Consider the following 27,981-nt stretch of genomic DNA (forward strand, 5'->3'; position numbering starts at 1 on the left):
CTACACTTCCTGGTTTCTGGAATCTGAACTGACTGGTTTCAGTAACTAATGGCCTATTCCCAAAAGGAGAAATCTTAGGCCTTAATTTTAGGGTGAAAGTATTTTGGTCTTATTTCTAAGATGGCTCCTTTTGGTCTCACAGTGGGAAGGATGGAAGAAAGAGTTTTTGTTTGTTTTTGTTTTTAATTAATTTGGGGGGGTTTCCTTCTGGGGAGATGCTGCGGGGGAGAGGGGCAGCTATGGAAGGACTGGGAGGTGAGCAGGATTGGGGCACATGACATGAAATTCTCAAGGAATCAATAAAATATTATGTGATTAATTTTTAAAAAAAAGACATTTTATGGTATTTGAGGCTATTTTGAATGGGTTTTTTTTTCTCTAATTTATTTCTCAGTCTGTTAGTCATTTGTATTTAGAGGGATTACTGACTTTGTGAGTTAAGTTTGTATCCAGCCACTTTGCTGAAAGAGTTTATCACCTGTAGGAGTTTTGGGGGGTCACTTATGTTTTCTGGCAGGATGTTTTGGGTCATTTATGTATAACTATCATCGTCTGCAAATAAAGATATTCGAACCTCCAATAAATAAATAAATACAAATACAAAAAAACATACTTTGGGAAGAAAAAACCCAACAAGTTAGAAATTGTGCCCTGATTACTTTCACAGTCACACTTGACTTAGGGATTTCAGGTCTCCATTCCATCTTGCAGATATGATTGTTTTATTTGTATCAGTACTAGTTTAAGTGAGATTGAGTCATTTCCTGTAACTCTGGCTGACTTGAGGTTGACTGTCTGGACAGGCTGATCCTTGGGGTTCCTCCTGTCTTTACTTCAAACTGTTTGTATCAGACTCACAGCAAAAACCTTCAACATTGCAACATTATTTTCAAAACCAAATATCTAGTGACCGATCCTTTGGCTTGTTATTTATAGGCAGCTATACAGGTCCATCTCAGATTTTTCTCATTGAAAATATGAAAGAGTGGGCGATGTCAGTCTTACATTATGATACTTAAGGTATGCTCATAATTCATTCGAAAAGCTGTGTACTGTGGGATGTCTTTTTGTATGCTGTGAATATGTATTGCTATGATTGGTTAATAAAGAAGCTGCTCTGGCCTATGGCAAGTCAGGTTATAGCCAGGCAGGAAATCCAAGAGAGAGTCAGAAAGAAGAAAGGCAGAGGCAGGAGAGACGCAGGCCACAGCCCAAGGAGGAACATACCAGCAGACTGGTAACCCCATGGCCATGTGGAAATACATAGATTAATAGAAATGGGTTAATTTAAGATGATAGAGCTAGCTAGCAAGCACTCCGGAGGCAGAGACAGGCAGACCTCTGTGAGTTTGAGGCCGGCCAGCCTGGTCTACAAAGCAAGTTCCAGGAAAGGCTCAAAGCTACACAGAGAAACCCTGTCTCGAAAAACCAAAAAAAAAAAAAAAAAAAAAAAGAATTCTTAGCCATAGGCCATCCAGTTTGTAATTAATATTAAGCCTCTGAGTGATTATTTTAGAAAGAACGACAAGACCACAGGGCCAGGCAGAACTAGAGAAACACGGGACTGGAGGACCAGGTGGGACTGGAGAAACTTCCCTCTACAGCTCTGCTTAATAGTTTGGTTTAAAAGACAATAGAACAATATTTAATTGTATATCACCCACAATACAATCCATGTAAATAATAAGAAAGAATGGAAAAAGTACTTGCCTCATTTGAAAGAACCTAAATTTATGGAAACTAATGAAGATGGATTTAATATTTTCCTCCCAGTGTTCATGATTAATACATTCATATGAATTTTGTCAATAAACAAAATACTGATTTGAAAACAATTTGTGTCTCTTTTGGAGGAGTTGTTATTACCTTGAACTTCTTGTTGTTGCTAGCCTCTGTTGCAGAGACCTAGAAAAGATCCTGGCTCCCAAATGAATGATGATTTGCTTTTGATTTTTCTCAAACAGAACCCAAAATATATTTGGGTAGATTGCATAGTTTTGACAATACGTTATTTGGTCAAGCCTCTTTGAAAGACTTGCGATGCTTTTACTGATTTCCTATATTTAAGAACAGACTAGAATCGATGCAGAGATTTACACTCCTCCTGGTTCTCTCTTCCCTTACTGTATATATTTGAGTCTTTAACTTCTGTATTAATACTTCTGAGTGACACTCAGCCATACTCCAGGACAGGTCCCATGCCCAGAAATAGTTATGTAACATAAAATGAACTCCACAATTTTGTTTTGTGGCCTTTTTGTTTCATTTTGTTTGGGCTTTTTTTTTAAATTTCATTTTGATTCCTTTCATTTACTTTTACTCAGGGTTTTGTTTTGTTTTGTTATTTTTGTGGGAGAGAGCACAAAAGAGCAAATATAGAGTTAGATACATAGGAAGGTGTGGAGGAAGCAGGAGGTGTTGGGGGAACAGAATGACAGGATCAAAATATATTGTATAAAAAATTTAAATAATAAGAAGAAAATAGTACAGAAGTAAAACAAAAACAAAAATACTCAGGACTGACTGTAAAGCATGCAGCAGACACTCAAAACAGTACTAAGAGCACAGAGGCTCCCACAGTCTCCTGCTGATTATCCTAAACATGACACTGACCGTAGCCCTTGCCTGTAGCACTAAATGATCTTTTGTTATTAATAAAGAATATGTTTGAAAATTATTCAGAAAGTGATCACTTTGGAGTATCAGATATTTCTTCCAAAGCAGTTCTTGGTTAAGGAGGTAAATTGAGGCATGAGGACAGACTGGAGTTAAGTTCAAATGCCTGACCCCTACTTCTCCTTACTCACAGAGACCATAATTACAATCAGCAAGTTCCTGGGTTCAGGAAATGACAGAGCACCAGGGAGAAGGCAGAGCGGCCTCAGGGATGGAGATGTGCAGGAGGAGCCTTTTCCCCTGATGAAGCCAAACTCCTGATGGTGACATCTTGACACCTCCCTTGAGTTAAGGTCTCAGGTTGATAAACAGGGCCTGGCTGGTGCCGTGAGGACACCCACCCTGAGCTGCTGCACAGACTGCATGGTGAGTGCTGCGTGACATGGTGGGGTGGAGCTGCCTTTGGTGTGGACAGAAATCTGTGGAGGGCAGAGATGCAGGAGACAAGGATGTGGGCTCCCTGTCACTCTGGGAGAGGGAAGTGTCAGGATTCAGGGAGAAGATGGTCTATCATTTCCTACCTGCAATCCAGGATGGCTGCATCAGCCATGTGGAGAGTGTGTGCGGCCACTGGGCCAGAGCTGCTCATTACACAGGACAGGCAGAGCAGGAGACAGGGGGACCTGCACTGTAGCCTGGAGGAGGAAGCTCCGGTTCCCACAGCTTCTGCACAATCTTTGTGTGTTTTTCCCTCCAAGGACTGGGAGCTTCCATCTGAGCTGTGTAACCTCTAGTGACTACAGTGCTTGTGGATGAAGCACTCTTTCTTTCTTTACCATGATTTCATTTCTTGTGAATTTCCCCTTCCCTAGATCCAATGTAAACCATAGAACATGAGAATTGTGGACAAAGCAGACATGAGGCATAACACTAACACTAATGACTGCTTTTAGAAAATGGGTCTTTAAAGCATGCTGGGCACTTCCCTAGGCACTACACCTGTCAGTTCACTGACTGCCCAATATATGCCTATATTGTATTTACATATGAAAAACACTTTTTAAAGAAACCAAATAATATCCTTAACATGATGAACATACGAATTGAGAAAGCCAGAATTTTAATCCACAGTGTGTGGTCACAATGCAGGTTCTTGTGAATCCTGAACTTTCTATTTCTAAAGTTTCGGTATTCCTCAAGCTTCCAGAATATGTGTAAGCCTCTACCACATCATTGCAGCAAAATCCTTCATTTAGCTGGACACACACAGACTGGATTGATCAGTTCGAGCATGGCGGAGGTAAGGAGCTTGTGAAAGCGTGTTAAATTGTCCATGCATGTTTGAATAACAGGCTCAGTGGTTGATGCATTTGATACTCTTGTGATTCTCAGCACCCACATCAAAGCTAGCAACCATATGCAACTCCAGTTTCAGGGGACCTGATGCTTTATCCTGACCTTTGCAGGTCCAGTGACACAAGGGCCACCTGGGTATATATTTATACACATAAAATAACTAAATTAAAATGAAATGAATGGAAATCTACATATAATTGTCTCTCCAGATGTTTTTTTAATAGATGTAAAGTAGATTTTTTTTTTCAGTGCAGGAGTGACACTATTCAGGAAACAGTGACAGATTCCTCATTTCAATATACATTATTGGTATCTCAAATAAGTAAGAGGTACACCTTTAAAAAACATAGTCATAAAAAGATCATTACAGAGATAATGCAACTAAAAATTAGCTCCATTGATGATGTCTTTAAAGATAGTCCATGAGCCGGGCGGTGGTGGCGCACGCCTTTAATCCCAGCACTCGGGAGGCAGAGCCAGGCAGATCTCTGTGAGTTCGAGGCCAGCCTGGGCTACCAAGTGAGCTCCAGGAAAGGCGCAAAGCTACGCAGAGAAACCCTGTCTCGAAAAACCCATAAAAAAAAAAAAAAAAAAAAAGATAGTCCATGATAGTCACTGGACCTATGGGATCTTGGAAATTTCCCACCCTCATACTTGCAAGGAAATATAGTAAGCCTTCCTGAATGCGTATTCCAAAGTGGACTGACTTCCCCAGCACTTTAAGAGCACAACCAGAATATCTTTGCTTTCAGTTCATCTCTCTGATTTATTTAGATCATTACAACCATAACACTCAGTTAATAATGTACTCAGAAGCCATTTTCTGAGCATTCCATGACAGGTTTGTGGAAGGTAGCTGATGTCCTAAAGCGTCTCTCAGGTGTTCTCAGCACAGAGGGATGATATAAGCAGGGAACAGACAGCACAGTCAGAGGCTTCAGGGAAATGGTAGGAGACACATTTGTGACCTGTGGGCAGCACTTAGCTATGAAGGATCATGGCTGGAGTCAGGTCACAAAGAGGACATCACATGTCCCCTTGGCACAGGGTCAGTGCCTGTGTTACATGTGCTTGAAACAATCTGAAAGCAATCTGGAGATAAACTTTGTGAACTTCAGAGAATACTAAAAAGTGGAAGAAAATATATTTAGGTTTCCACGTAAAACTATCTATGATTTGTAAAAGTGGAAGCAACATGAATTCATTTGTGTTTTAATCCTCACTTGAATTTAAACAGAATGAGAAAACAGAAGAATGCATGTTATGTGTAAAACTTCACAAGAGTATAGGGTAGTAGGCTGCTTGTCATTTATAAGGTACAGCATTACTGACTGATAAAATCACTGATTTGATGAGCCTTGAATTAAATGTTAGACTGTGCTTTTGTTGGGAGTCCAAAGGAAAATGCCTAAGCTGAGAGCTGATATATGATCCTTTCTTGGAGAACATTCTTAGGGCATGGTCAATAAAGGCACATAAGTAGGGGTGTGGTTTCCTTTAATACATCCCATGCATGACATGATAGGGAACAACAATTAATCACCCTATCCCACTGAAGGTAAGGGAGTGGGCTGCTGCTGCTCTACCCAATTAATCTATGTGTCATTTTTTGCCAAGGTCAGTTCAGAGTTGGAGACAGAGAAAAGCCACCTGACTTTCCCTGGAAAGCATCCTCATTTGGACAAGTGTTACAATTCTTTGGCGTATCTCCAGTTTTCTATTAATTCAACACTTGTGGGGTGAGTGTGTACAGGATGGCAAAGAGAATCTGGGAAGAGAGGTATCTAAGTTGATGCTCCATATCATGGCTTAGAAGTTGAGTGATACTGTCCTTTGTTTGGGTATCCTCATGGAAAAAAGTTTAGAGATGAAGGGTATAAAGAACTGTCTTCTGTAAAGCAGTGAGTGCATCAGCATGGTGTTTATGTTCAGTCACCATCAGCATCATTGCTGTATCCCTGGAAACAAGAACAGGAGGGACAAGAACGAACTCAGGCATCTGTAACAAAGGACTCTGCATTTACATAATACACTGTTCTCTTCACTAAAGAAAACAGAACACCCACAGGCCTGAACCATTTCATGTTTACTTCCTTGTGTTTATCAAAAGGGTTTTTCCTAGTGCTGGAAATTTCATGAAGATGATCTGGAGAGACCTCATCCAGAGACTAATTTTCATTTCACTTACTGGACTTGGAGTTTTAGGGAATATCATCTTATTTGTGAGACATGTGTATACTTTCATGGGTCCTCAGAGAAAAAATGTAGATGTTATGCTCATCCACTTGGCTTTTGTGAACACAATCATTATTCATTGCATAGGGGTCAGAGACATAGCCACAATTTTTTATTACAGAAACTTCCTAGGTGACATTGGTTGTAAAACTATAATTTACCTAGAAAGGGTTGCCCGTGGCCTCTCCATCTGCACCACCTGTCTCCTCAGCATGGTCCAGGCTGTCACCATCAGTCCTAGGACAATCCTTTGCAGAAAGCTCAAACCACAGACTGCATGGCAAGTTCTTCCCTTTCTCCTCCTCTTTTGGATCTTTAATGCCCTGATAATCTCCAACTTGCTTCACTATATCACAGCAGCCAGCAGCACAAACAGGTCTGGAGTCGGGATGTATACCGGGTATTGCTGCATGCTGCCATCCACATACACAGTTAGGTGGCTTTTCCTCTCTCTCATGGCTCTTCGTGATGTCGTTTTCCAGAGTCTCATGGGCTGGAGCAGTGGGTCTATGGCTCTCCATCTGTATAAACATCACATACGTGTCCTGTCCCTTCACAGTTCCAGGTTTGCAAATGATTCCAGGCCAGACATCAGAGCTGCCCATAGTGTTCTCACTCTCATGGCCTGTTTCCTTTTCTTTACTGGGCAGATTTCATTTTCTCCTTCTACACAGGCTCCACAGTGACACACGATTCCACAATACTCAATATGAAAGCATTTTTAGTTCTTAGTTATGCTGGCCTCAGTCCCTTTGTCCTGATCATCAGGGATGTCCATGTTGCTAAGCACTGCCGTGTCCCCTGAGAAATAAGAAATTCCTTTTCACACCCAACTCTTTACGAATTAAAGCTATATACGCTGGGATGGTTTTGCTCTTCCCTTCTCATGTATCACAACAATAAATGTTGAGATAATAGATTATATTTTGCTTTGTTTTGTTTTACAATCAACTTGTCCTAGAAAGTTGAAGACTGCTTCCGGCTTCAGGGAGCTGTCGGGGATTCTCACGTTCCCACCATCCCAACATGTCTACCATGCAGTTTTTTAGTGTGGTGATACTTTGTGCAACCCAATAAAGTTTATCTGAGGATCAGAGAACAACCCAGCCACTATATTAAACATGGAAGTCAGGCCATGGCAGCACATGCCTTTAATTCTATCATTCGGGAGGCAGGGATCTGTCGGGACCTCTGTGAGTTCAAGGCCACACTGGGAACAGAGCAGGTGTGGTAGCACACGCCTTAAATTTCAACACTAGTTAACCATAAAGGTCTGGAGGTCTGTACAGACAGACAGGAATTGACAGAGCTGGGCAGAAAGAGGATGTGATGTAGCTGGACAGAGAGAGCAATGAGATAGCAGAACAGAAAGGCATATAGGTGTGGGTAGACAGGCAGTAGGTCTCTTTGGAAGCTGACGGGTCAGTGAGGTGAGGTTGGCTTGTGGCTTTTCCTGTTCCACTGATCTCTCAGATTTTAACCCCTGAATCTGGCTCTGGGTTTTTATTGAATAAGACCGTTTATCAATTCATCTACAATTTAGCCTATTGCAAACTTCATCAGGAAATGCAGGAGAGCATGCAATCCCAGAAAGTAGAATTTTATTTTATTTTTTTGCATGCTCAAGTTTTACTCTTTTTTTGGGAAGGCATGCAGTTAACTTTATTGATGGTATTCAAGAGAGTAGGGCTCCCCAAGTCCCTCCAGCTATTCTGGCATTCTGGGATGGAAACTGTGAGGGGGATGCTCAGTGTCAGGGCAGAGATGGAACAGGGACTGCTCAGCGGCCCAGTGTCTCTCTCTTGCTCTGTCCTTGCTGAGGTGGGCTTCTTACTCCTTGGAGGCCATGTAGGCCTTGAGGTCTACCACCCTGTTGCTGTAGTTGAATTCATTGTTGTACCAGGAAATGAGCTTCACAAAGTTGTCACTGAGAACAATGCCAGGCACAGCATCAAAGGTGGAAGAGTGGGGTCACTGTTTAAGTCACAGGAGAATACTTGGTCCTCAGTGTAGGCCAGGATGCCCTCTAGTGGACCCTCCGATGTCTGCGTCACCTCCTTCTTGATGTCATCATACTTGGCCCCTTTCTCTAGGGGCATGTCAGATCCACAGTGGACACATTGTGGGAAGGAACACGGAAGGCCATGGCCATGAGCTTCCCATTCAGCTCTGCGGTGACCTTGCCCACAGCCTTGGCAGCACCAGTGGATGCAGGGATGATGTTCTCTGCAGCTCCACAGCCATCCCAACCCAGCTCCCCATTGGGGCCATCCACAGTCTTCTGGGTGGCAGTGATGGCATGGACTGTGGTCATGAGTCCTTCCCCAACGTCAAAGTCGTCATGGATGACCTTGGCCAGGGGGGCTAAGCAGTGGATGGTGCAGGAAGCATTGTTGACAATCTTGAGTGAATTGTCATACTTCTCATGGTTCACACCCATCACAAACATGGGGGCATCAGCAGAAGGGGTGGTGATGATGACCCTCTTGGCCCCACACTTCAAGTGGGCCTCAGCCTTCTCCATGGTGGCGAAGACATCAGTAGACTCCACATCATACTTGGCACCAGCCTCTGTTCACACCGACATTCACCATGGTGTCAGGAATGAGGCTGGCACTACATGAAAAGATGCAGCTGTCTCTGGAACAGGGAATTTCAGAGAGCCAAGTTTTACTCTGACAAGGGATAACAAATGTTTCCATTTAAAATGTTTTAAAAAATTTAGACTTTCTGGACAGTGAGACACGTCTGATCCTGGCAGCACTTCAGTGCTCTTGGTGTACCGCCTGGTGGGACTCAGCCTGGTAAAGGTATGTTCACCAGAGCTATCCATCAGCACCTTGCAAGAAATGGAAAAACCTCAACAGTCTCTGAAGGACTACTAAACAGTGCCTAGCAGGGGCACTGAGGCCACTCTCCTTCCCTGGACAGGAGTTGAAACTTTCCTAAGAAATGTGTGCAACAGCCCTTGTTGTGGATTTCTCAAATAATGATGACTCTTTGCTAAATGTTAGTGTCCACTTAGGTTAAAAACTACCTTGGGCGTAAAGGCTGTTCTAATATTTGTGAGATAATTGTGCACTTTTGCCTTTGAGACTGAGAAAAGCCTGTAAACCTTATTCTCACCCACTTGGCATTTTTCAATATGATCATTGTTTGTACCACAGGGATCACAGACATAGCCACAGTGTTTTATTTCAGAAACTTCCTCGGTGATATTGGCTGTAAAGGTGTGGTTTATCTGGCAAGGACGGCCCGGGGCCTCTCCATCTGGACCACCTGTCTCCTCAGCATGGTCCAGGCTCTCACCATCAGTCCCAGGACCACCCTTTGGACAAAACTAAAACCACAGACCTCATGGCAAGTTCTTCCCTTTCTCCTCCTCTTTTGGATTGGTAATGTTCTCATAAGCTCCAACTTGCTCTGCTACATCAAAGCAGGTGGGGGCTTGAACATGTCTACACCTAGAACATTCATTGGCCATTGCTATATGTTGCCATTCAGAAATATAATCAAATGGCTTTTCCTCTCTCTCATGACTCTTCATGATGTCACCTTTCAGAGCCTGATGGGCTAGAGCAGGGGCTCCATGGCTTTCTGTCTTAGAAGCATCACAAGCAAGTCCTGTACCTTCACAGCTCCAGGCTTGAAAATAATTCCCCTCCAGAAATCAGAGCTACCTGGAGTGTTATCATTCTAGAACTGCTTCCTTTTCTTCTATTTCATTCTTTCTCTCCTTCTACATGCGTTTCACAGCGACACACGATTCCATTTCACTAAATAGTAAAACATTTTTAGAACTTGGTTATGCTAGTGTCAGCCCTTATGTTCTGATCAACAGAAACATTGGTGTTCCTAATGTCTTGTATGCTCATTGAGAAGTGTAGAAATTACATTCTACATCTATTTCTATGAGCCAAAGTTATGTTCATTGTAAGCTGCATTGCCATGGTGAATTTTAGAGTTGTGGGACATAATGTTTGCTGTGTAGCACAGGCTGACCTGGCAGTCAGTACATACCTCAGGCTGATCTTCAACTGTCTCAGTATCTCAAATGATGGGATTATATTGTTGCCTACCAAACTTCCATTTGCCTTAATATTCTAATATATCACAACATTAAATTAAATATTATAGTAATAGATTTCTTTTTCTTAAGAAGTCCAGCACTGTGCAATGTGGTGATAGATTGTGTACCTTAATAAAATTTGCCTGAAGATCAAAGAACTGAATACCCTACTAGATTAAACATAGATGCCAGGCAGTGAGGACACACACCTTAATCCTAACACCTGGAGGCAGAGATCTGTCTGGATCTATGAATTCAAAGTCATCCTGGACTACAGGAGATTGACTCAGTGTAGGAGAGAAATAGAGCTAGGCAGTGGTGGCACACACCTTTAATCTCAGTTCTGTGGGATTTAATTTAATTAATTAAAGACATGTCTTTAATTCCAGCACTTGAGATCTGATGCCTTTGCTTGGGAAGCACACAGGCCTTTAATTCCAGCACTAATAAGGAAGCGATATGACTGGGCAGAGAAAGGTATATAAGGCCCGAGAAGACAGGAACTAGAGCCCTTTTGGGCTGGAGGTTTTTCAGGCTGAGGAGTCCTAGAGGTGAGACGGGGCAGTGGCTTGTTCTTGTGTTTCCTCTGATCTTTCAGCATTTACCCCAATATCTGGCTCCGGATTTTTTATTATAAGACCATTTAGCAATTCGTGTTTCATCGCCATCATGACTACTTCAGGGTTTCTAGGCAGGTGGAAAGTGGATTCTTCCCATCCTCCCATCCCCCCATCCCTGTCATGTGACCTGTAGCCTCTCATTAGCACTGGGAAAAGCACTAGAGACAATGATTCACCCAGACATCAGGATTTCAATTTTCCCAAAGCTAGAGCAGGAGAGTGAGAGAGGGTGGGTGACCCGTCCGTCTCTGAGGTGAGCGAGCCAGGCAGAGGGAAAGTGACAGTGAGTCAAGTCAGGTCACCACAGCCCAGCAAATCTGATCAACAGTTGTTTGATGTGGCGAAATTCCTGAATATGAGCAGTAGTGTGGATGCTGTGGAACAATTACAACCAGGATGACCTCAAGGTACCACCACAAGAGTCTCTGGCTGACAGGTTCTCTCACATGATGCCATCCCATGTCTGGAGACCACACTCAAGGCCAGGGCCTCCCTGGCACACTGATGTGTAAATCCTTTGCTGACCTTGTTTACACTGGAGTCTCCACCTCACTTCCAGTCACTCAGGGTGGCTGCACTGAACATCCCAGTGTTCATAGGTCTCCCCTCCTCTCCTCCCTGGAATCCCAGACTCCATCTTCCCTGATGCTGCAAAGTGCATCCTGTTGAGCTGCAGACAAGGGCACTGCAGTGGTGATCTTGGATCTGTGTGGTGGGAGCCAGTTGGCACAGCCTTGGCAATTGGCAAGACACCGGGGACCTAGAGAACTGCACAGCCTCGGACCCAGGAAATGCAGACATCTCAGTCCTCAAGACACTGCACTGCAGTCATCCTAGGGAGGGTCCTGTCTCCTCTGAGCAGTGTGGTTGTGGCTCCTGAAGGGATCCAGGGCTGTGAAGGGCCCTTCACCAAAGCTGTCCATCAGCTCACTGCAGTTCCTGCCCAGGATAAATAGAAAGACCCAAACAGTTCTTGCAGGGAGTGGACTTGAACTCTCTCTGTGTAGCTCAATACTGTGCTTGGAGGGGAGCCCCTGTGAGAGACCGCTGTGGTGAGACTACTCCACTGGTGAGGCTCACAGGCTCGGGGACCTAGTGAGCACCGGGTCTCAGCTGCTGCTGTGACTTAGCTGTGCCCTGATGTACTCACATATCAGATCATTAAGTTAATCCATGCTTTTAAAAATACCTTGTATTATTTTATATAAAATCTGTCCTGGGCAACCTAAGACCTGCTCAGGAGTGGATAAAGCTGGACAGATTCTTTCCTTTGTCACCTTCCTTTACATCCATTAGTGCAGTGGGTTTATTTTATTTTGCTAATAACTAAATAGACATATTAGAGGAAAGGATACCTAACCTGTCATAGTTTGAAGGAACAGGAAGCTCAGCTTTAATCCTATACGGAATTTTTTCTCAGAGCATCTTTATTTTTATATTGTGAAAATTTAACTTACTTTAATTTTGTTTTGCTGTTTTTTTTTCAAGATAAGGTCTGGTTTTCAAGATATTGCTCTGGTTATCCTGGAACGCACTATATAGACCAGACTGGACTCAAACTCCCAGACATTTTCCTGCCTCTGCCTCTCCCTCTGTTCTGAGATTAAAGGCATGCAACAGTATAACTAGAATATCTCTCAGACTATGTTAATATTTAATATTTCCAATACATGTGGTCAGCATGGAAATTATATACATACAAATAACATAATCTGAACATCTTATATCTATATAATTAGGAACACACATATACACTCACACATGTACATACACACAAGAATGAAAGAAAAAGGTCCCAGAGGCCATGAATTTGAGAAAAAGTAAGGGGCTAGGTACATGGGAGGGTTGGAGGAAAGAAAGGGTAGGGGGAGATTTTGGGATCATATTTTAATTTGAAAATAAAAACAATTTAACAATAAAATAAGAATAAAAATGTAGTTTTGTTTTGTACACCAACTTGTCATTTGTTTGGGATATATTCAAGGGTTCTTTGACTGAAAATGTCCTTGTGCATTTGGACCCTGACAATATTTGATTTCTTTTGAAGTGGTATCTATGGAAAACACTTCTTGCTTCATATAGAACTGTGATCAAGGACATTATCCCCTAAGGAAAGCAAAAACTAAGTGGAAGTGTAGTACTTTGCATGTGGACATTTGTGGAAGAACATTCTTAACTTCTGACAGAAGGAAGGCATGCGGATGATGAGATGTGGATCAGGGCTATGCTACAAAAAATTCTAGTAATAGACACTGTGTGTAGGTTTGGGTATGAGAATAATAATAGGAGGCCACTGAAGAATTTTCAGTAAAAGCATGGCAGATTATGGCACAGTCTACAAGGCACCTCTTGGAGCTGTAGCTGGCCATGATTAGTAGGAGAATTATATTAGAGGAAAGCGTTAGAGAAAAGTACTAATGCTGAATAAGACTGACTGTGCACGATCCAGGTGGGGTGTGAGCAGAGTGATACAGGAGAGCCTTCTGAGAGTGTAAATGTAGCAGGGAAGGAGAGCCAACAGAAGGACTACATAGTTCCGAGATGGTATTAGCAAGGCCTGTGAGAGGCCCTGAGTGGAAGGTGCTTTTTAGAGCAACCTTACATCAGGTACTAGCAATTCTGTTTCAGCGCTCCCTACACCTAGTCATCTGGGATGAGCCCAGGGAAAGGTGGGTGAAAAATGTGCCAGTTCAAACTCAAAAATCCCTATGCAAGAGCAGGTTCTCTTGAACAGAAAGATTCAAGAGCACAGTATCTTCATGTGGGATGTGATCAAGCAATCTCTGTGCATATTAAAATGTGGAAACATTGGATTTGGATGGTATTAGTTATATAGAGGTAGTATGATTTAGCTACATTTTCAATAATTTAAGATAGAACCAATAATGTTTACTAGGGCGTGATGTGTGAGAGATTTTTGACTAGAAATCCTGGGTAAGTGGCTATGATAATTTATTAGATGGAAATGCTTTAGAGGAATGGATTGTATATTTAGATAAAGACATATAGAGTTTCAGATATGATAAATTTTATCTGCATATTAAGCAACTTCTATGGTTTCAGTATGGTTTAAGGGTCTCTCTCAGGTCCAGGGATTGGAAGTGTGGTCTTCATCTATCTGGCAGTGTTGAGGAGGTAGAGTTTAACTTGGAATGGAATTGCCTCATCAGGTGACTCTTCGTAAGCATTTAATGGAGATGTCTAGGTTAAGTCATTCTTTTTTTTTTTCTCTATAAACTGCTGCTCCTTTTATTCGATTGCCAGTGTCTAATACTATAGATACAGACATATAGTATAATCTTATGCAGCCACCATCAGGGCTACAAGGATGTGCGACGCTGGCCTTACCGATGGCTTGGGATGAGTCCACCATGGGCACTTTGGACACTGGCGTCAGCAAGCTGAAAAGCTGCAGGGTCAGGTCTGTGGTGGTGAGAGAGGTGCAGCCCTTCAGGAGCAGCTGCTGTAAGCCCGAGAATTCAGCCCACTGGAGCTGCCCTTAGAGTTTCTCCAGCTTTTCTCAGTTCTCGGCTTTATCCTGCAGCATATGGGCCAGCAGTCGGTTCAAGAGCCTCAAGGCCATGAGGTATTCAAACTCAAAGTCGGACTCCATCAGGGCCACCATGACCCAGAAGATGGTGGCCAGCAGGTTGGTGGGATGGTTCACGTGGGACGGGTCTGTGAGACTGTCCTTCAGGGAGGAATTGCTTCTGGTTTTTGAGGAAAGACCTTGTTGGGTACAAGCTTGGATTCTGTCCAGCGTGGCGCTTCGAGGCGGGTCGGAGGATCGGCCAACCACACCAAACTTCTTGGGCACCGAGAAGCTCCTTTGGTGCCGGCTCCACTCTGTAGTTGTGGTATTGCCGCTGGGAGTCCCGGGGTTGACGTTCAGCTGACCAGTGCTCTTCCTGCTCGCCATCAGTTTGCTGCTGGAGTTCAGATCTGGTGACGAAGAACGAGATAACACTGTGAAGTGGCCTTGTTATCGTAGCTCACTGTACCATCGGGGGTCATGGCCATGATCTCTGGAGTGGACGCTCGTAAGTGTCCTGGGCTCATAATACTGGGTTTGGCAACTCCAAAACAGAGAATGAGGTAATTTCTCCACAAGGTAACGTAGTTGTCTCCGCTGCCTGTGGTGCTGGTTTTCTTGGCATTGATTGGGCTGTTTGGGTCCACCAGCGGCATCACGTACTGCAGCCGGGTGAAGGCATAAGGCCAGGCATAGCTCAGGACCGTGGGGCAGTGTTTCGGCAAGTTCTCCTGGCGCAGGAAGTTGAAGAGGCAGAGGACCCAGGGGTCTTTGACAGACTGTGCGAAGATCCAGACATAAGAAGGGCTCTTCACGCTGTAATGACTGTTCACCAGGACGGCATTCCATTCCACCAGCCACTGTAGGTCCACGTTGTGGGTAAGTGGTAGTGTTGCCGAATCTGAAACTGCCACATGAACGAAACTTTCAAGAATGGAAGAACTTAGTTGATCCATGACATCAATCATCGGCCTGTCATCGTCCTCAGGCTGACCCACAGCATGGAAGAGAGCTCGGATCTCCTTGAGTATCAGCACGGACAGTTTGCCCGTGGCCACCTGGAAGCTGCAGAGCAGGACAAGAGCAAAGCCTTCCACAGCGTGGAGGACGCTGCAGTGGGGACCACGCTCCGACAGCATCCTGTGGCTGGAGCAGTTGGGAATGAGCTCTGAGTTTCTGATCTTGCTGGTTTGTTCATAGCCTCTTCCTTGCGTTTGGATAACCAGTTTCCACTGGGTGAGCAGCTGCAGGAGCAGCTTGAGGGAGGAATCGAGGAGGGTGTGATGCATGTTGTTGACTTCCCGGAGCAGGAAGTTAGTGAAACAGAAGAGCACGTCTTCCCGCCAGTCGCAGAAGTCAACCAGCAGTCCCTGAAGAGAGTTCTGCGCGATGTGCCGCAGCTCGTCGTCCATGTGAATGGAGAGCCTGGGCAACAAGTCAATAAGTTCAAGTTTGGACATCCCATCGGGCAGCAGTCGAGGAATTGCAGCGACGCAGGTCCTGAAGAGATCGATTTTTGGCTTTCTTTCACCCGTGATCATGTCTTCCGGCTCTTTGTTCAGCATCTGGACATTGGTCAGCATCATACATCGTCCCACTCCTTTATCAAGGTGCCTTAGGATGTTGCCTACGGCCTTGCTGACTTGGGAGTAATACAAGGACATTCCTATCATTTTGGCTTCCTCCTCAGTCAGCGTCTTACTCAAATACGTTTTCTTTACTCTCAGGGGGTTTCCCGACAGGAGCACAGCTCCTGTGACCGGCATGGGCGGCTCACCATCCTTTTGTTGTAAGCTGTCAGCAATCACCAAGAACGCCCGCAAACCGATGCTCATTCTCTCTGGGTTGAGGCTGAAAGCCTTGGCTGGTTTTCCACGCAAAGAAAGTCAAAAATGATTTCCTTCATTGCAAAGTCCAGACGCTCCTGGGCAATGAACTGGATAATCTTCACAAAGATATTCAGAGGCATATCCCTGGGCACCACGCCGCAGGACCCTTTGGGGAAAAGCGTGGTGGTGATGGTTATGAGTCGGCTCTGAGTTGCAGTGTTGCTTTTACATTTGATTCGAATCATGTAAACCCAGAGTAATCTGTAGAGAGATTCCAAGGCAACTCGAGCCATTTTGGGGTCTTTGTTCTTGAGATTGGACAAGCAGTTGTTGAGGAAAACGTGCCATCTGTTCAGGAACAGCTGCTTCTGACTGACACAGAGAAGACAGGTCACCAGCGGGTATAAGGCCAGGGAATGCTTTTTCCGAGAGGAAAGTTCCAACGTGGTGTCGTAGAGGCTCTCCACGAAGTTCCTGAGTCAGGGGACGTTGACTTCATTTTTCACAGCAGCAGCCACTGGGACGAGGATTTCCACAAAGAGCCCAGCCAAGGCATGCTTGACGTCCTTGTCTTTAACCTTGTCTTTAACCTCCAGAAAATAATGGGCACATTCCTGCATAAATTGGAGGGACGCCTTGAAGTCCTCCACGGGGTACATCTTAATCCTGAAGAATTTCATCCCCATGATCAAGCTGATGATGCTCTGCACCACGTAGGGGCTCTGTTCTTTGTGCCGCAGCTCCTTCAACTCTGCCATGAACTTCTTCTTGACAGCCGGGAACTTGGCTTGGGCCAGTACTCTGATGACCTCTGCATACAGATCCGCCACAATGTGCATATTGCCATTGTTGGGACCCAGGTACCCTTCTTTGTATTTAAAGTGTTTGAAAGCCAGGTTGATAATATCATGTATTAAGCTGTCTATTACAGGATGAAGGGGAATCTGTTTCAAAACTTCTATTAACACTAATGAAAAAATAAAGTCAATGGCGAGGTCCCATCTTTCCATTAAATAGTCTCACTGCTGTTCATCACTTTTGGACTTATTGCTCGTTCTCGGTCTGTATTCGTGTGATTCGTCCTCGATGCTGTTTTGCCTCTTGTACCAATCAAACTGCGTCCGCAGGATGGAAGGCAGGCAGTACTCAGAGAGGGAGCTCATGGAGCTGATGACCTGGCAGCATGGGACCCCTGGGGGTTCTTTTTTTGAGCTGCGAAGTCTGTAGCTCCAGGGCTGCCAGGCGATGTTCCTAACATGGTCCACGGGCCACAGTTTGTGTCATACGGTTAAAAATGATCTAGTGAATTCCGTGTGGAAGTTGAGATGTAAGCCCAGGTCTGTCTAACTCCACATGGTCTCGTGTTTCTACAACACCTGATCAAACTGGGGGTCTTCTCCACGCTCCAGAGATTTCGTCAGTGGCTTTTCCAGAGGCTGTGCCATAATGATGCAAATCTTCCGCTCTGTCTGAGTGGTGAAGTTGACAAACTCTTGAGGACGTACTCCTGGTTTGCTGTCTGGGTCCACATTGATGGGCAGCATGGTCGGTGGTCCTTTCTCCCTGTGTGTACCCGAAGCAGGTGGAACCGGAGGCTTGATGTAGCCGTTGCCAACGGAAGAAGCTGTTGTGGCTTCAGATGTCATCAGCCAGCTTCTTGCTCCAGCCACCTGCTGCCACGCTGTACCCCCATCACGGGAACTAAACCTTGGGAACCAAAAGCCAAAATAAACCGTTTCCTAAGATGCTTCTGGCCATGGTGTTTTCTTACAGCGACAGGGTTAAGTCATTCTTATGGGAATGGATTATATGGCAAGACCACACCACACATCTGATAGCTTCTGTGGTCATTTTTTATTCTGTATCTTAACTACATTGTGAAGCATCCAGGAGTCCCTCACTAGAATGAGAGTGCTATGCTATTTGAACCTTCCAGATACAAGACTTCTAATCCAAGCAGATCATTTCATGAAGTACTTAATCTCAAATATTTTTATAGCAACATAAAATAGATTATTAAATCATCCAAATAGATATTCCAATATGCAGAAATATTTCCCTGGATGAATGCTGGGCAGATTCTTACCTGCTTCCCCCCCACTCTGCCCATCATGTGACTTTGGATCTCTTGCTTACTTGCAAAAAAACCAAAAAAACAAAAACAAAAACTGAAAGAGACCCCATTGCCAGGAATCTAGAACTACAATAAAAAAGGAAGAACTAGTGATCATCCACATTTATATCCCCTCAGTGTTGTTCATGTCAGGGAAATACCCAAGCACTTCCTGATTTCCAATGGCTCTACCAGGAGCAATGAGCAGGCGACCAACAGGGAAAGAGGTGTCAGGATGTCACTGTCCTGGCAGGATGGCAGTTATTCTAAAAGTAAACGTGTCCCTTCCTTTGCACTCTGAGAATATTGATATTATAAACCCAAGGAATGACCATTTGCCTAGAGTCATTCCTACCCTTAGGAAGGAGAAAGGTTGAAGCCCAGGCACTGTCAGAGGAGAAACTTGCCCCCTACAGAGGCTTCCCACAGTTCTGAGGACACAGGCACCTTTCCTGCATTTCTTTCTTTGTTATAAAATTGTATCACTGCTACAGAGAAGGGCAGAGAAAGGAAGAGTCTTTGTCTCCTGGGTTCAGCCAAACCACAAATAAAGCCACCTGTTTTGACAGTTGGTTTCCTGATTTCCTTGAAGAAGAGCAGTTGCATTGTGGTGGGGTTTTTTTGTTTTTTGTTTTTTTTTCTTTACATTTCTATTTTTTATGGGTGCATACATGTTTGTGAGTCCACAGGCACACCTGTGTGTGAGGTGATGCGCATGCACATTTGTACATAACTTGCATGCATGAGACTGAGGTTGGTGTCAGGAATCATTCTCCATCTACTCTGCTGAGTCAGGATCTTACAGTGAAACACAGAGCACAGCAATGGCTAACCTATTGACCCAGTTCCTCTAGGGATAGCCTGTCCCTGGATTTGGAGGCTGGAATTACAGGCAAGCTGCCACCCCACCATGCATTTGAGTGAGTTAGCACTAACACTGGGAATAAAGTACTTTAGTCGCAGAGCAATCTCCCCAGTGAGGTTTATTAACCTTAGTCGCCACCCTCTTACAATGGAGTATTGTAAGCTTGCTGTACAAAACGGAGGTTACCAGTCACTCTCAGCATGCCCTCTGCCTGTGGTGGCTGGTTTTCTCTATAGAATTCTGGATGGAAGCCACATGAAGGCCAGCTTTTTGAGATTTTCTCGTCTTTTATTAAATAAACTAGTCAGAGCGCTACAAGCTTTAAATTGTTTTCTTTTTGTTTCAGAGACAAAGAAGATATTTAGAACTTCTCCAAAAACAATCACAAAAATAACAGAGGGAAGTGCTCCTTGTTATTCCAGAGATTTATTTTAAAATTTTGTTTATTATTATTTTATTTTTACATTTCAAGTATTTTAAAATTCAAACATATTTTTAGTACATGCTTCTCAAAGTCCAAGTCCTCCCAGATCTTCCCCTCCTTCCTACCCACCAAACTTCAAGCTCTTTCTCAAAAACAAAAACTCAATACAATAATAAAATCCTCCCAAAACAAGAAAACAAAATAAAAAATACATTTCCCAAAAGAAAAAGCCATTGAACTGTAACCAAATAAAAGTACACACACAAAAATAAAAACAAAACAAAAACAAAAATCCCATGTAGTCCATTATTATGCTGGTCAATTACTCCTGCATGTGAGGTCCTCAAGTAGTTGATATACCAAGTGTCACTCTATTAGAGAAAACTGATTTTCCCTCTCCCAGCAAGTATAAGTGACAGTTCGGTCACTAATCTTTACCCCAGTGGCTATGTGTCCATTCATTCATTCATTTTTAGAAAATACATAATAAGATAAAACAAGACCTATCACATCGAAGTTAGAAAAGACGAACCAACAGAAGGAAAAGAACCTAACAGAAGGCACAGGATCAGAGGCCCACTCATTCACATACTCAGAAATCCCATAAAAACTAGAAGCACACAGAAGATCTAGTGCAGACCAGTGCAGGCCCTGTGCATGCTGCTCAAGTCTCTCTGAGTTCTTAGGAGCTTTGCTCATGTTGATCTAGAGGGATCTAGCACGAATCTTAAAGGGTCTTATTAATAAAAACAAACCTGGAGCCAGGTATTGGGATGAATGCCGGAAGATCAGAGAAGCAGAACAAGCCACAGCTACCTCACCTCGCCAGTTCCTTGGCTGATCTTGTTTCCTCAGACTGGAAACCTCTGAGTCCTCATCTGAATGGATCTCAGCTGAACTGCTGCTCCAAAGCCTGAAGCTTAACCAGCCAAAAGCTTCTAGTTCCTGGTCTTCAAGCCTTATATACCTTTCTGCTTTCTGCCATCACTCCCTGGGGTTAAAGTCCTGTGTCACCATGCTTGGCTGTATCCTTGAACACACAGAGATCCAGGTAGATCTCTGCCTCTGGAATGCTAGGATTACAGGTGTGAGTGCCACCATTTTCTGGCCTCTGTATCTAGTGGCTGTTCTGTTCTCTGACCCCAGGTAAGTTTATTCAGGCACACAATATTTTGGGGAACACAATACCACCACAAGAGGGCCTTATTTCCTTGGTGTCTTTCATCCCTTCTGGCTCTAATGCTCTTGACACATCCTCTTCTGTGGGGTTCGCTCAGCTCTGAGGGGAGGGATTGAGGGATTTGATGGAGACATCCCATTTGGGGCTGTGTGTTCAAAGGTCTCTCACTCTTCTGGATACTGTCTGACTGTGGGTCTCTGTGTTTGATCCCATCTGCGGCAGGAGGAAGCTTCTCTGCTGATAGCTCAACAAGACACTGACCTATGAGTGCTGCATAATATTTAGGAGTCATTATATCAATACATTTCCCCCTTTTTTAGATGAGTAATATTTGGTTTTACCCTTGGTCCCTGGCTGTTGCTTCTCAGGTTCCTGGTTGGCCAAGCAGTGTCAGGTGTGGGTTTCATCTTGAGGAGTGGGTTACTCCACAATCTTTGTGCCTCCATTGTCCTAGTGTATCTTGCAGGCAGTGTACCATTGCAGATAAGGCTTTGTGGCTGGGTTGGTGTTTATGTTTCTCTTCTGAGAGCATGCAGAGTACCTTTCTGTACCCAAGATGCTGGAACACAGAGTGAAGGCTCTATGTAGGCATCGACTTGACATCTCCAAGCTCAGTGAGTAGTGTGGGTGAAGTGTTAAGGAATGGAGCCTTGATGTCTGTTTGTGGGAGCAGCCTATAGTCTTGGCAATAGCCTGGATTGTTTTAAGGACTCCAAGGGACCCTTTGGCCAACAACCCTTATTTTTCTATTTCCATCCACCATGACATATGTAATGTACAACTTAGCTTCCCTGTTCCTGGATTCCACATTAAATAGAGAGGATACAAAAGCTGTCATTTTATTTACAGAGGAAGCATTTTTGGCCTCTAGAATGTCAGCAGCCCCTATATGTATGGAGACACCATCATGCAGGGCACAGAGTAAGAGTCATGACCTTGAACTCATCTCCTATGTCAACCCAATGATGCTTTCTCTTCAAGAACAAAATGATGATGTCATCACCTCTAATCTTAGCCCTGTATATTTATTTGCATCCTTTTCCATCTGGGATAGGTAGGGCCTCCTAGAAACTAGAATGAAATGTAAATGGAAGGCCCACACACAAAAGTTTTATAACTGTTATTGAAGTTTTATAATGAGCAAATACTGCTTTTGGAATAAGGGCAAGAAGGAATCTGTTTAGAATTCTGTATGATATTTAATGTGCAGAAATGAAAGAATCAGTTCCAACTAATCCTGTCACCAGCAATGGGCACAGGTAGAACAAAGAGCTCTAAACTTGTTCTAGTCCTTGTGTGGGTCTTGCACATGAATCCCCAGGGCTGAGCATCATATATTCTAATTCTGTCTAAGTAGGGATTTAAGAAAGAGAAGCAAGTGACTTAGTCTTGCTTCAGACTAAGTCTGAAGTGTCAGAAGCCGGTCCCCTGCCAGATCATAGCTTGTCTCTTCGGGAAGGTGAAAAACAGTCTGGAGATGTGGGGAGCTCTGTACAATGAAACTTAGTTGTTCATTTTCTCATCTCACATCCTTCCTCTTAAAATCATTAAATCCTAATTAAACTTGAAATAACTTCTGAGGAAAACAGATGTAGTAATTGTGGAGAGAGGGGGAAGCTGTACTTCAGGGACTGAGGCCCTGCAGAGGCCTTCCTTCCCCCTGTCACTGTGACAACATGAAACTTGAAGTCTGCACTACCTGATGGCAGCCAAGAGCCCCACAAATCCTGACAGTACAAATAGGACCTGGTAAATGTCACCTTCCCAGAGCTGCTCCGGAGGCTGTCTGCACCGCAGAGGTCCAGGTGAGTTCATGGAGGTAAGATCTTCGATCCCCTCAGCTGTGCCAGGGAGAGTTTCACTAAAGCAGAAGTCTCTCCTTTTGCCTAAGCCAGGGAGCAGTTGAGAGGCTCTGTGATCCTCTGGACCTCTGCTTTCCTTCTGGCCCTGAGGAGGTAGGTCCGTGGCTCCAGACAGGGCAAAGGAGACTAGATCCCAGAGACAGAGAAATGGAACAGAATTGCCGAAGCATCGCTATCCTCCTCCGGCTATGGGATCATGACAGAGCTGGGTCTTTGTATAAGGTTTCTTCCTTTTTTTTCTTTTTCTTTAAAGGAATCGATAGTATATAGAAGATTTTCCCATGTCTCTCAAACCATGGAGAAAATCAGAATATGCTCCTGTAACATCAGCACACAAGAGACGGAGACAAGGTGATTGTTGTTCAAGGCTAGCCTGGTTCACATAGGGAGACTGTGTCTCAAAAATAACAACACAAAACAAAAACAGAATTTCTTGTTTCAGCCTCCACGTTTTCCAGCGTTGTGACTCCAACAGCATCACTAGCGTTTGTAATGTTGGTGCTTCTCACTTTTGGTGCATTTCTACTTTTCAAATATTGGCAATTTTTTTTTTTACAGTTATATCATAACTCCTAATTTGAAGGGTTTTTTTTTTTCCCCCGATATCCATCCTTAGGCTCTTCCGTCTATTGCATAATATTATAATACTTTTATCATCTACAGTCTAGTGAGCTTGGCAGGTATGGAGAAATACAAACCACTAAGTGTAACAGTTATTGTTACCATCTTCCTGCTATCAAGGATACAGGCTGTGAACTAGCACACCCTGAACAGCTCATCTTAATTTTATCCCAATGTTAAGTAGCAAAGAGAAATAGTCTGTTTTGCTTTTGTTTCCTTGTTTTTAGAAAACCAGGATGGACGGATGTAACCTATGTCATGTTCCTGGGGTTTACTTACAGACTAGGGATCATCCGTATTTGTAAACGCAAGTCCACCCTGTCTATTAAATTAATTTCCTTTTGTATTCGCCAATATAATGTGGAAGATAAGTTGCCTCTACGTCCTCTGACAGTCCATTCCAGTAGAAGGGATCACTTATTAGAACAGAATCTGTTCTGAAATATGATTGAACTTTGGGGTGGAGAGAGAGAAGACCAGAAAAGTAGGAATCTCCAGATATTAAGCATTAAACAATGTGTAATGTTAATAAAGCATTAAACAATTAAAAAATGTTAATATTTTCCATCAGGATTTGGGGTGAATTATTGGAGGGATTTTTACAGATTCCAGCCTCTGAGTAAATACTGCATTTTTATTCTAAATTGTTACTGAATGCTGATGAGCATATTTGGGATGGTATTGTGATTCTAGGATGCACCGATAATACAGGCAATGATTACCCCTCCATCAGGGAGCAGTTGAAAGAAGTTACTGACATTTCTAGAGTCATGAGGCAACATAAACCCAAACCTGGGAACACGGCTCAGTTCATGCAGGTCACAGGTGATACCATCGAGACATAGAGAGTTAAAACAATCCTGTAAGTTTCACAGGAATAAGGGAACAGAGGTGTTCCAAGTACTCAGAACACACAGACCCATGAAAAATTCAGTTTCCCTCTCATTTTAGAAAAGATGCCCAAAGCTTACCATGAGTCCCTGAAAACTAAGAGTGGAGGAGCTCCTGAACATGAAGAATAACATCCTGCTGAGATTGAAAGTTCTGGAATCAACTCAGACTGATGCAGAACAAAGCAGCCTCCCTGATACACAGGTTGGAGAAGAATCAGGAGAAGCAGCTGCAAAGCAAACTGACAAACTGCTGCTCACAAGGCCCCACAGAGGCAAATGCACCGTGAACTCTGAGATGGGGGATCCCTGCTCACACAGTATGCCCCAACCTATGGTACTGTATGTAGAAAATACTGAGGAGTCGTAAGTCATGAACTGCACTCATCTCTCAGTGGCACCTAACACCTCATTAATCCCCTTCTTAGATCCAGCTCATTGTCATCATCCCCTCTTGGAGAGTGGATCCATGCTCCCTCAGATGACCTCAGGTCACTCACTGGAGTCACAAATTTCTTGAAGTCATAAACTGGGGTCACAGCTGTCTGCTACCCCCTCTCCTAGGAAGCACCACAGGGTTCTGCTAGACACCTGCAACCTGGTGGGTACATGAATTTTTCAGCATATCTTTTTGTGACTCAGATTTAACTGTCAGGCCCTATCTTGAAAGGGTACATGATTTGATTTGACATTGAGGACTATTTTAAAAAGTGACTAGTGAACATTAATATGGAGTGAAGGCATAGAGTGGTCAATACAAGAACTTTTAAAATATTAAGATGTGGAAATGCAGGTTATAAAACTTTGAAGCCAAAGGCAAATCTAGAAACTGTTACATTAGTCAGGATGCAGATAAGAAAGGAATATCAAACAAAGGAGGAGACAGTGTGGAGGGTGAGGTACCAAATCTGAGATAAGTTACAGGTGGTGACCCAGCAGGAATCCCAGTGTCTGTGAGGTGATGTGGGGAAGGCACACAGATTCAGTATGAGCCTCAGGTTTGGGAGTCAGGTGGGGAAATATGATGAAATGGAATGAGAAACAGAGAAAGAAATGTTGCTTGGAGAAACTGGAGTTCAATTCAGCTATGCTGAGAGTTAACTAGGAAAATCCAGGTATGAAGACATACAGACAGAAAGACAGGCAGAGAGACAGACAGACAGACACACTCCACTTGAACAAGTCAGCTTTGCTAGTGCACAGCTCAAAAATAAAAATCGCCTTCAAAACTTTAGATTTTGAATAGCAGTTGCCAAACTTACTTGTCAGAGTACACTATCTCAGAGTCCACAGTGGGAAAAAGGAGGCATTTCAAGAACCTAATCTGCACACATTACCTGTGTCCATTGCTGCCTCTTACACACTAGAAAGTGCCATTGTGCAAAATGTGCTTTTCTGATTTATGTCTAGCATTACTGATGCTTTCTTGAAAGAGTCTGTATATCCTGAACACAAAGTTTTCTACCTAAGAAGGAAAAAATGTTTTTTAAGTTTATCAAGAAAATAATTTTCCTGTTAATGACTACGGTTGGCACTCTGGGGAACATTTCTATCTTTGTGAATTATATGTTCAGTTGGTGGGGAGGCCCTGAGAAGAAACCCATACACCTTATTCTCATCCACTTGGCTTTTACAAACATCATACTCCTCCTTGTAAAAGGACTGCCAAAGACAATAGCAGCTTTTGGTTTGAGAAACTTCCTAGATGATGTAGGCTGTAAGATCCTCATTTACCTGTCAAGGGTGGCCCGTGGCCTCTCCATCTGCACCAGCAGTCTCCTCACTGTGGTCCAGGCCATCATCATCAGTCCTAGAGCATCTGGGTGGAGGAGGCTCAGACCAAAGTCTGCATGGCACATCCTTCCACTCTTTTTTTTCTTTTGGGTACTCAATGCTTTAATAAGTATGAACCTAATCCACTCTATCACAAGTATAAACCTGAATATATCACAGCTTAAGAGTGAAGACAACTATTGTTATTTTATGCTAGAAAGTCAGAAAACAAAGTGGCTTGTACTCCCTCTCATGGTCCTGAGAGATGCAGTGTTTCAGGGAGCCATGGGAGGTGCCAGTGGCTACATGGTATCTCTTCTCCACAAGCACCACCAGCAGGTCCTCTACCTTCAGAAAGCCAAGCTTCTCTACAGAACTCCCCCTGAGCTGAGAGCTGCCCAGAGTGTCCTCCTTCTGATGCTCTGTTTTCTTTTCTTTTATTGGATCAATTGTGCTTTTTCTCTATTTTTAAGTCTCTCTTTACAATACAATTCCTTGATGATAAATATCCAAGAAATTATGATCCTTGGTTATGCAACCTTTAGCCCTCTTGTTTTGATTCACAGGGATGGACTTCTGGCTGAGTGTTGGCATGCTCAGTGAGAGAATTCAATAAATTATCTCTCTTATTCATCTGTTAATGAGTGTGAAAAAACTTTCAGTTCTATAATATTGCGAGTAAGACAAAATCCCACAAAACAGTTTAAGCATGTGTTTATTGTCAGACAATCTTCCTGGTAACTCAAGCCTTGTGTGGAGAGGGAGGGAGACTTTAGCAAATTATAGTGATACAGAAACCTCATTCTTTATATTGCCACCCTTGTGAAGGGACTTTATTGTTTTTTAGCTTTTTTATATTTGTATTCATTTCTTGTGTATGAATAGTTTGTCTGCATTATGTATGTGTAACTTGTACATGCCTGGTGCCTCTAGAAGCTGGATGAGACCATCAAATACCCTGTTACTGACTGGAGTAAGACTTATGGTTCTGAACCAAAATGTGGTTGCTAGAAACTGAACCCGGATCCTCAGTGAAACCAGCTACTGCTCTTAAGTGAACCATCTCTTAAGCACTGAGAAAATGACTTTAATCAGAATTTGTAAAATTGCCTTTTATATTACCATGACTGGAAGCATGAAGATGAATTTGGTAAATCTTATCAAAATTTATAGTGATTTAATCCTGTTAGTCCAAGAAATTCCATATCTTGTACCCGATGCTGTGCTTGCTAAGTATTTGTATTATGAAGGTGTTGGGGATTCATCAAAGTGTCTTAAGATTGCATCCATAGAAAAGATTTTACAGAACTTCAAAAGAATGATATGTACTGTGCAGTCAATCACTAGATGACCAATGCACCAGTCACAACACTTGAGTGAACTGAAAAGTGTAATTAGTGTTGTATCCGTGAACATTCTCTGCAGGAAAAAACATTGTATATATAGGACAAACATTTCATTACTCAACATTGAAACGTGAGGCAACGTAGATCCACATAAAACCTGAGGAAGTTTAAAGAGAAATAAAGGGTTCCAAACACACACACACACAAATGGAGTCAAATATGGCTTCTTGGTGACTGCCTTTTGTTGGGTCGGCTGGGTGACAGCAGAAAACAGAGGTGTGGTTCCTTTAAGAAGCAGCTTCCTGGCTGGGTGCTAGTGGCAAACATGGGCATGGCTCTTTCAAGAGGCCTGCTCCTGGATGCTGACCTGGGGTTAATGAGCAGCTAGGCAGCAGCATGGACCCAACAACTTCCCAGAGCTGGGGCAGTAAATGTGGCTCCCTCCAGTCCCTGGCCATGAAGCCAGGCTCTCAGGGAACCAAGAGGGGAGGAGCCAGCTGCCAATGCCATGAGCCAAGGAATGCACTGAGCTGAGCAGTGCCAGGTAACTAACATGGCAGTTTAAGATTGGTCTCATGCAACCAAAGAACAATACAGATGCTCAGTAAAGACAGATCCAGATGAAAAAAAAACTCTAAATGGGTTACAGT

The 27,981-nt window shown here is 43.5% G+C and overlaps 2 protein-coding genes and 3 pseudogenes across 3 annotated transcripts; 3 read left to right on the forward strand and 2 right to left on the reverse strand.

The window, feature by feature from the left end:
• The first annotated feature begins 5,930 nt into the window (after positions 1-5,930).
• On the forward strand, positions 5,931-7,012 carry LOC143273176 (putative vomeronasal receptor-like protein 4; annotated as a pseudogene).
• Positions 7,013-8,037: 1,025 nt separating this feature from the next.
• Positions 8,038-9,040, reverse strand: LOC121829841 (glyceraldehyde-3-phosphate dehydrogenase pseudogene; annotated as a pseudogene).
• Positions 9,041-9,159: 119 nt separating this feature from the next.
• LOC102918364 (putative vomeronasal receptor-like protein 4) lies at positions 9,160-10,085 on the forward strand (annotated as a pseudogene).
• Positions 10,086-14,832: 4,747 nt separating this feature from the next.
• LOC143273528 (protein furry homolog) lies at positions 14,833-22,654 on the reverse strand. The gene is given in 4 exon segments (XM_076573613.1): positions 14,833-16,304; positions 16,307-17,432; positions 17,634-17,964; positions 22,539-22,654. Coding segments are annotated over 4 exon segments (3,045 nt in total).
• Positions 22,655-25,555: 2,901 nt separating this feature from the next.
• LOC102926200 (vomeronasal type-1 receptor 4-like) lies at positions 25,556-26,588 on the forward strand. Of its 2 annotated transcripts, XM_076571549.1 has the most exons (2): positions 25,570-25,650; positions 25,683-26,588. In XM_076571549.1, exons 1-2 carry the CDS (start codon positions 25,615-25,617, stop codon positions 26,586-26,588), a joined length of 942 nt encoding a protein of 313 aa, XP_076427664.1. In that variant the 5' UTR covers positions 25,570-25,614. The 2 variants fall into 2 exon arrangements, with proteins under 2 accessions (XP_015846463.2, XP_076427664.1); XM_015990977.3 differs by having other exon boundaries at positions 25,556-26,588.
• The last annotated feature ends 1,393 nt before the right edge of the window (positions 26,589-27,981 follow it).

This window comes from Peromyscus maniculatus, chromosome 5, assembly GCF_049852395.1.
Source record: "Peromyscus maniculatus bairdii isolate BWxNUB_F1_BW_parent chromosome 5, HU_Pman_BW_mat_3.1, whole genome shotgun sequence".
NCBI lineage: Eukaryota > Metazoa > Chordata > Mammalia > Rodentia > Cricetidae > Peromyscus > Peromyscus maniculatus.

Bases quoted from the DNA above. Each gene is read 5' to 3' on its own strand.
- LOC102926200 (XM_076571549.1), top strand. From the start codon at position 25,615: ATGTCTAGCATTACTGATGCTTTCTTGAAAGAGTCT. The intron at 25,651-25,682 runs GTATATCCTGAA...TTTCTACCTAAG, and splicing joins ATGCTTTCTTGAAAGAGTCT to AAGGAAAAAATGTTTTTTAA.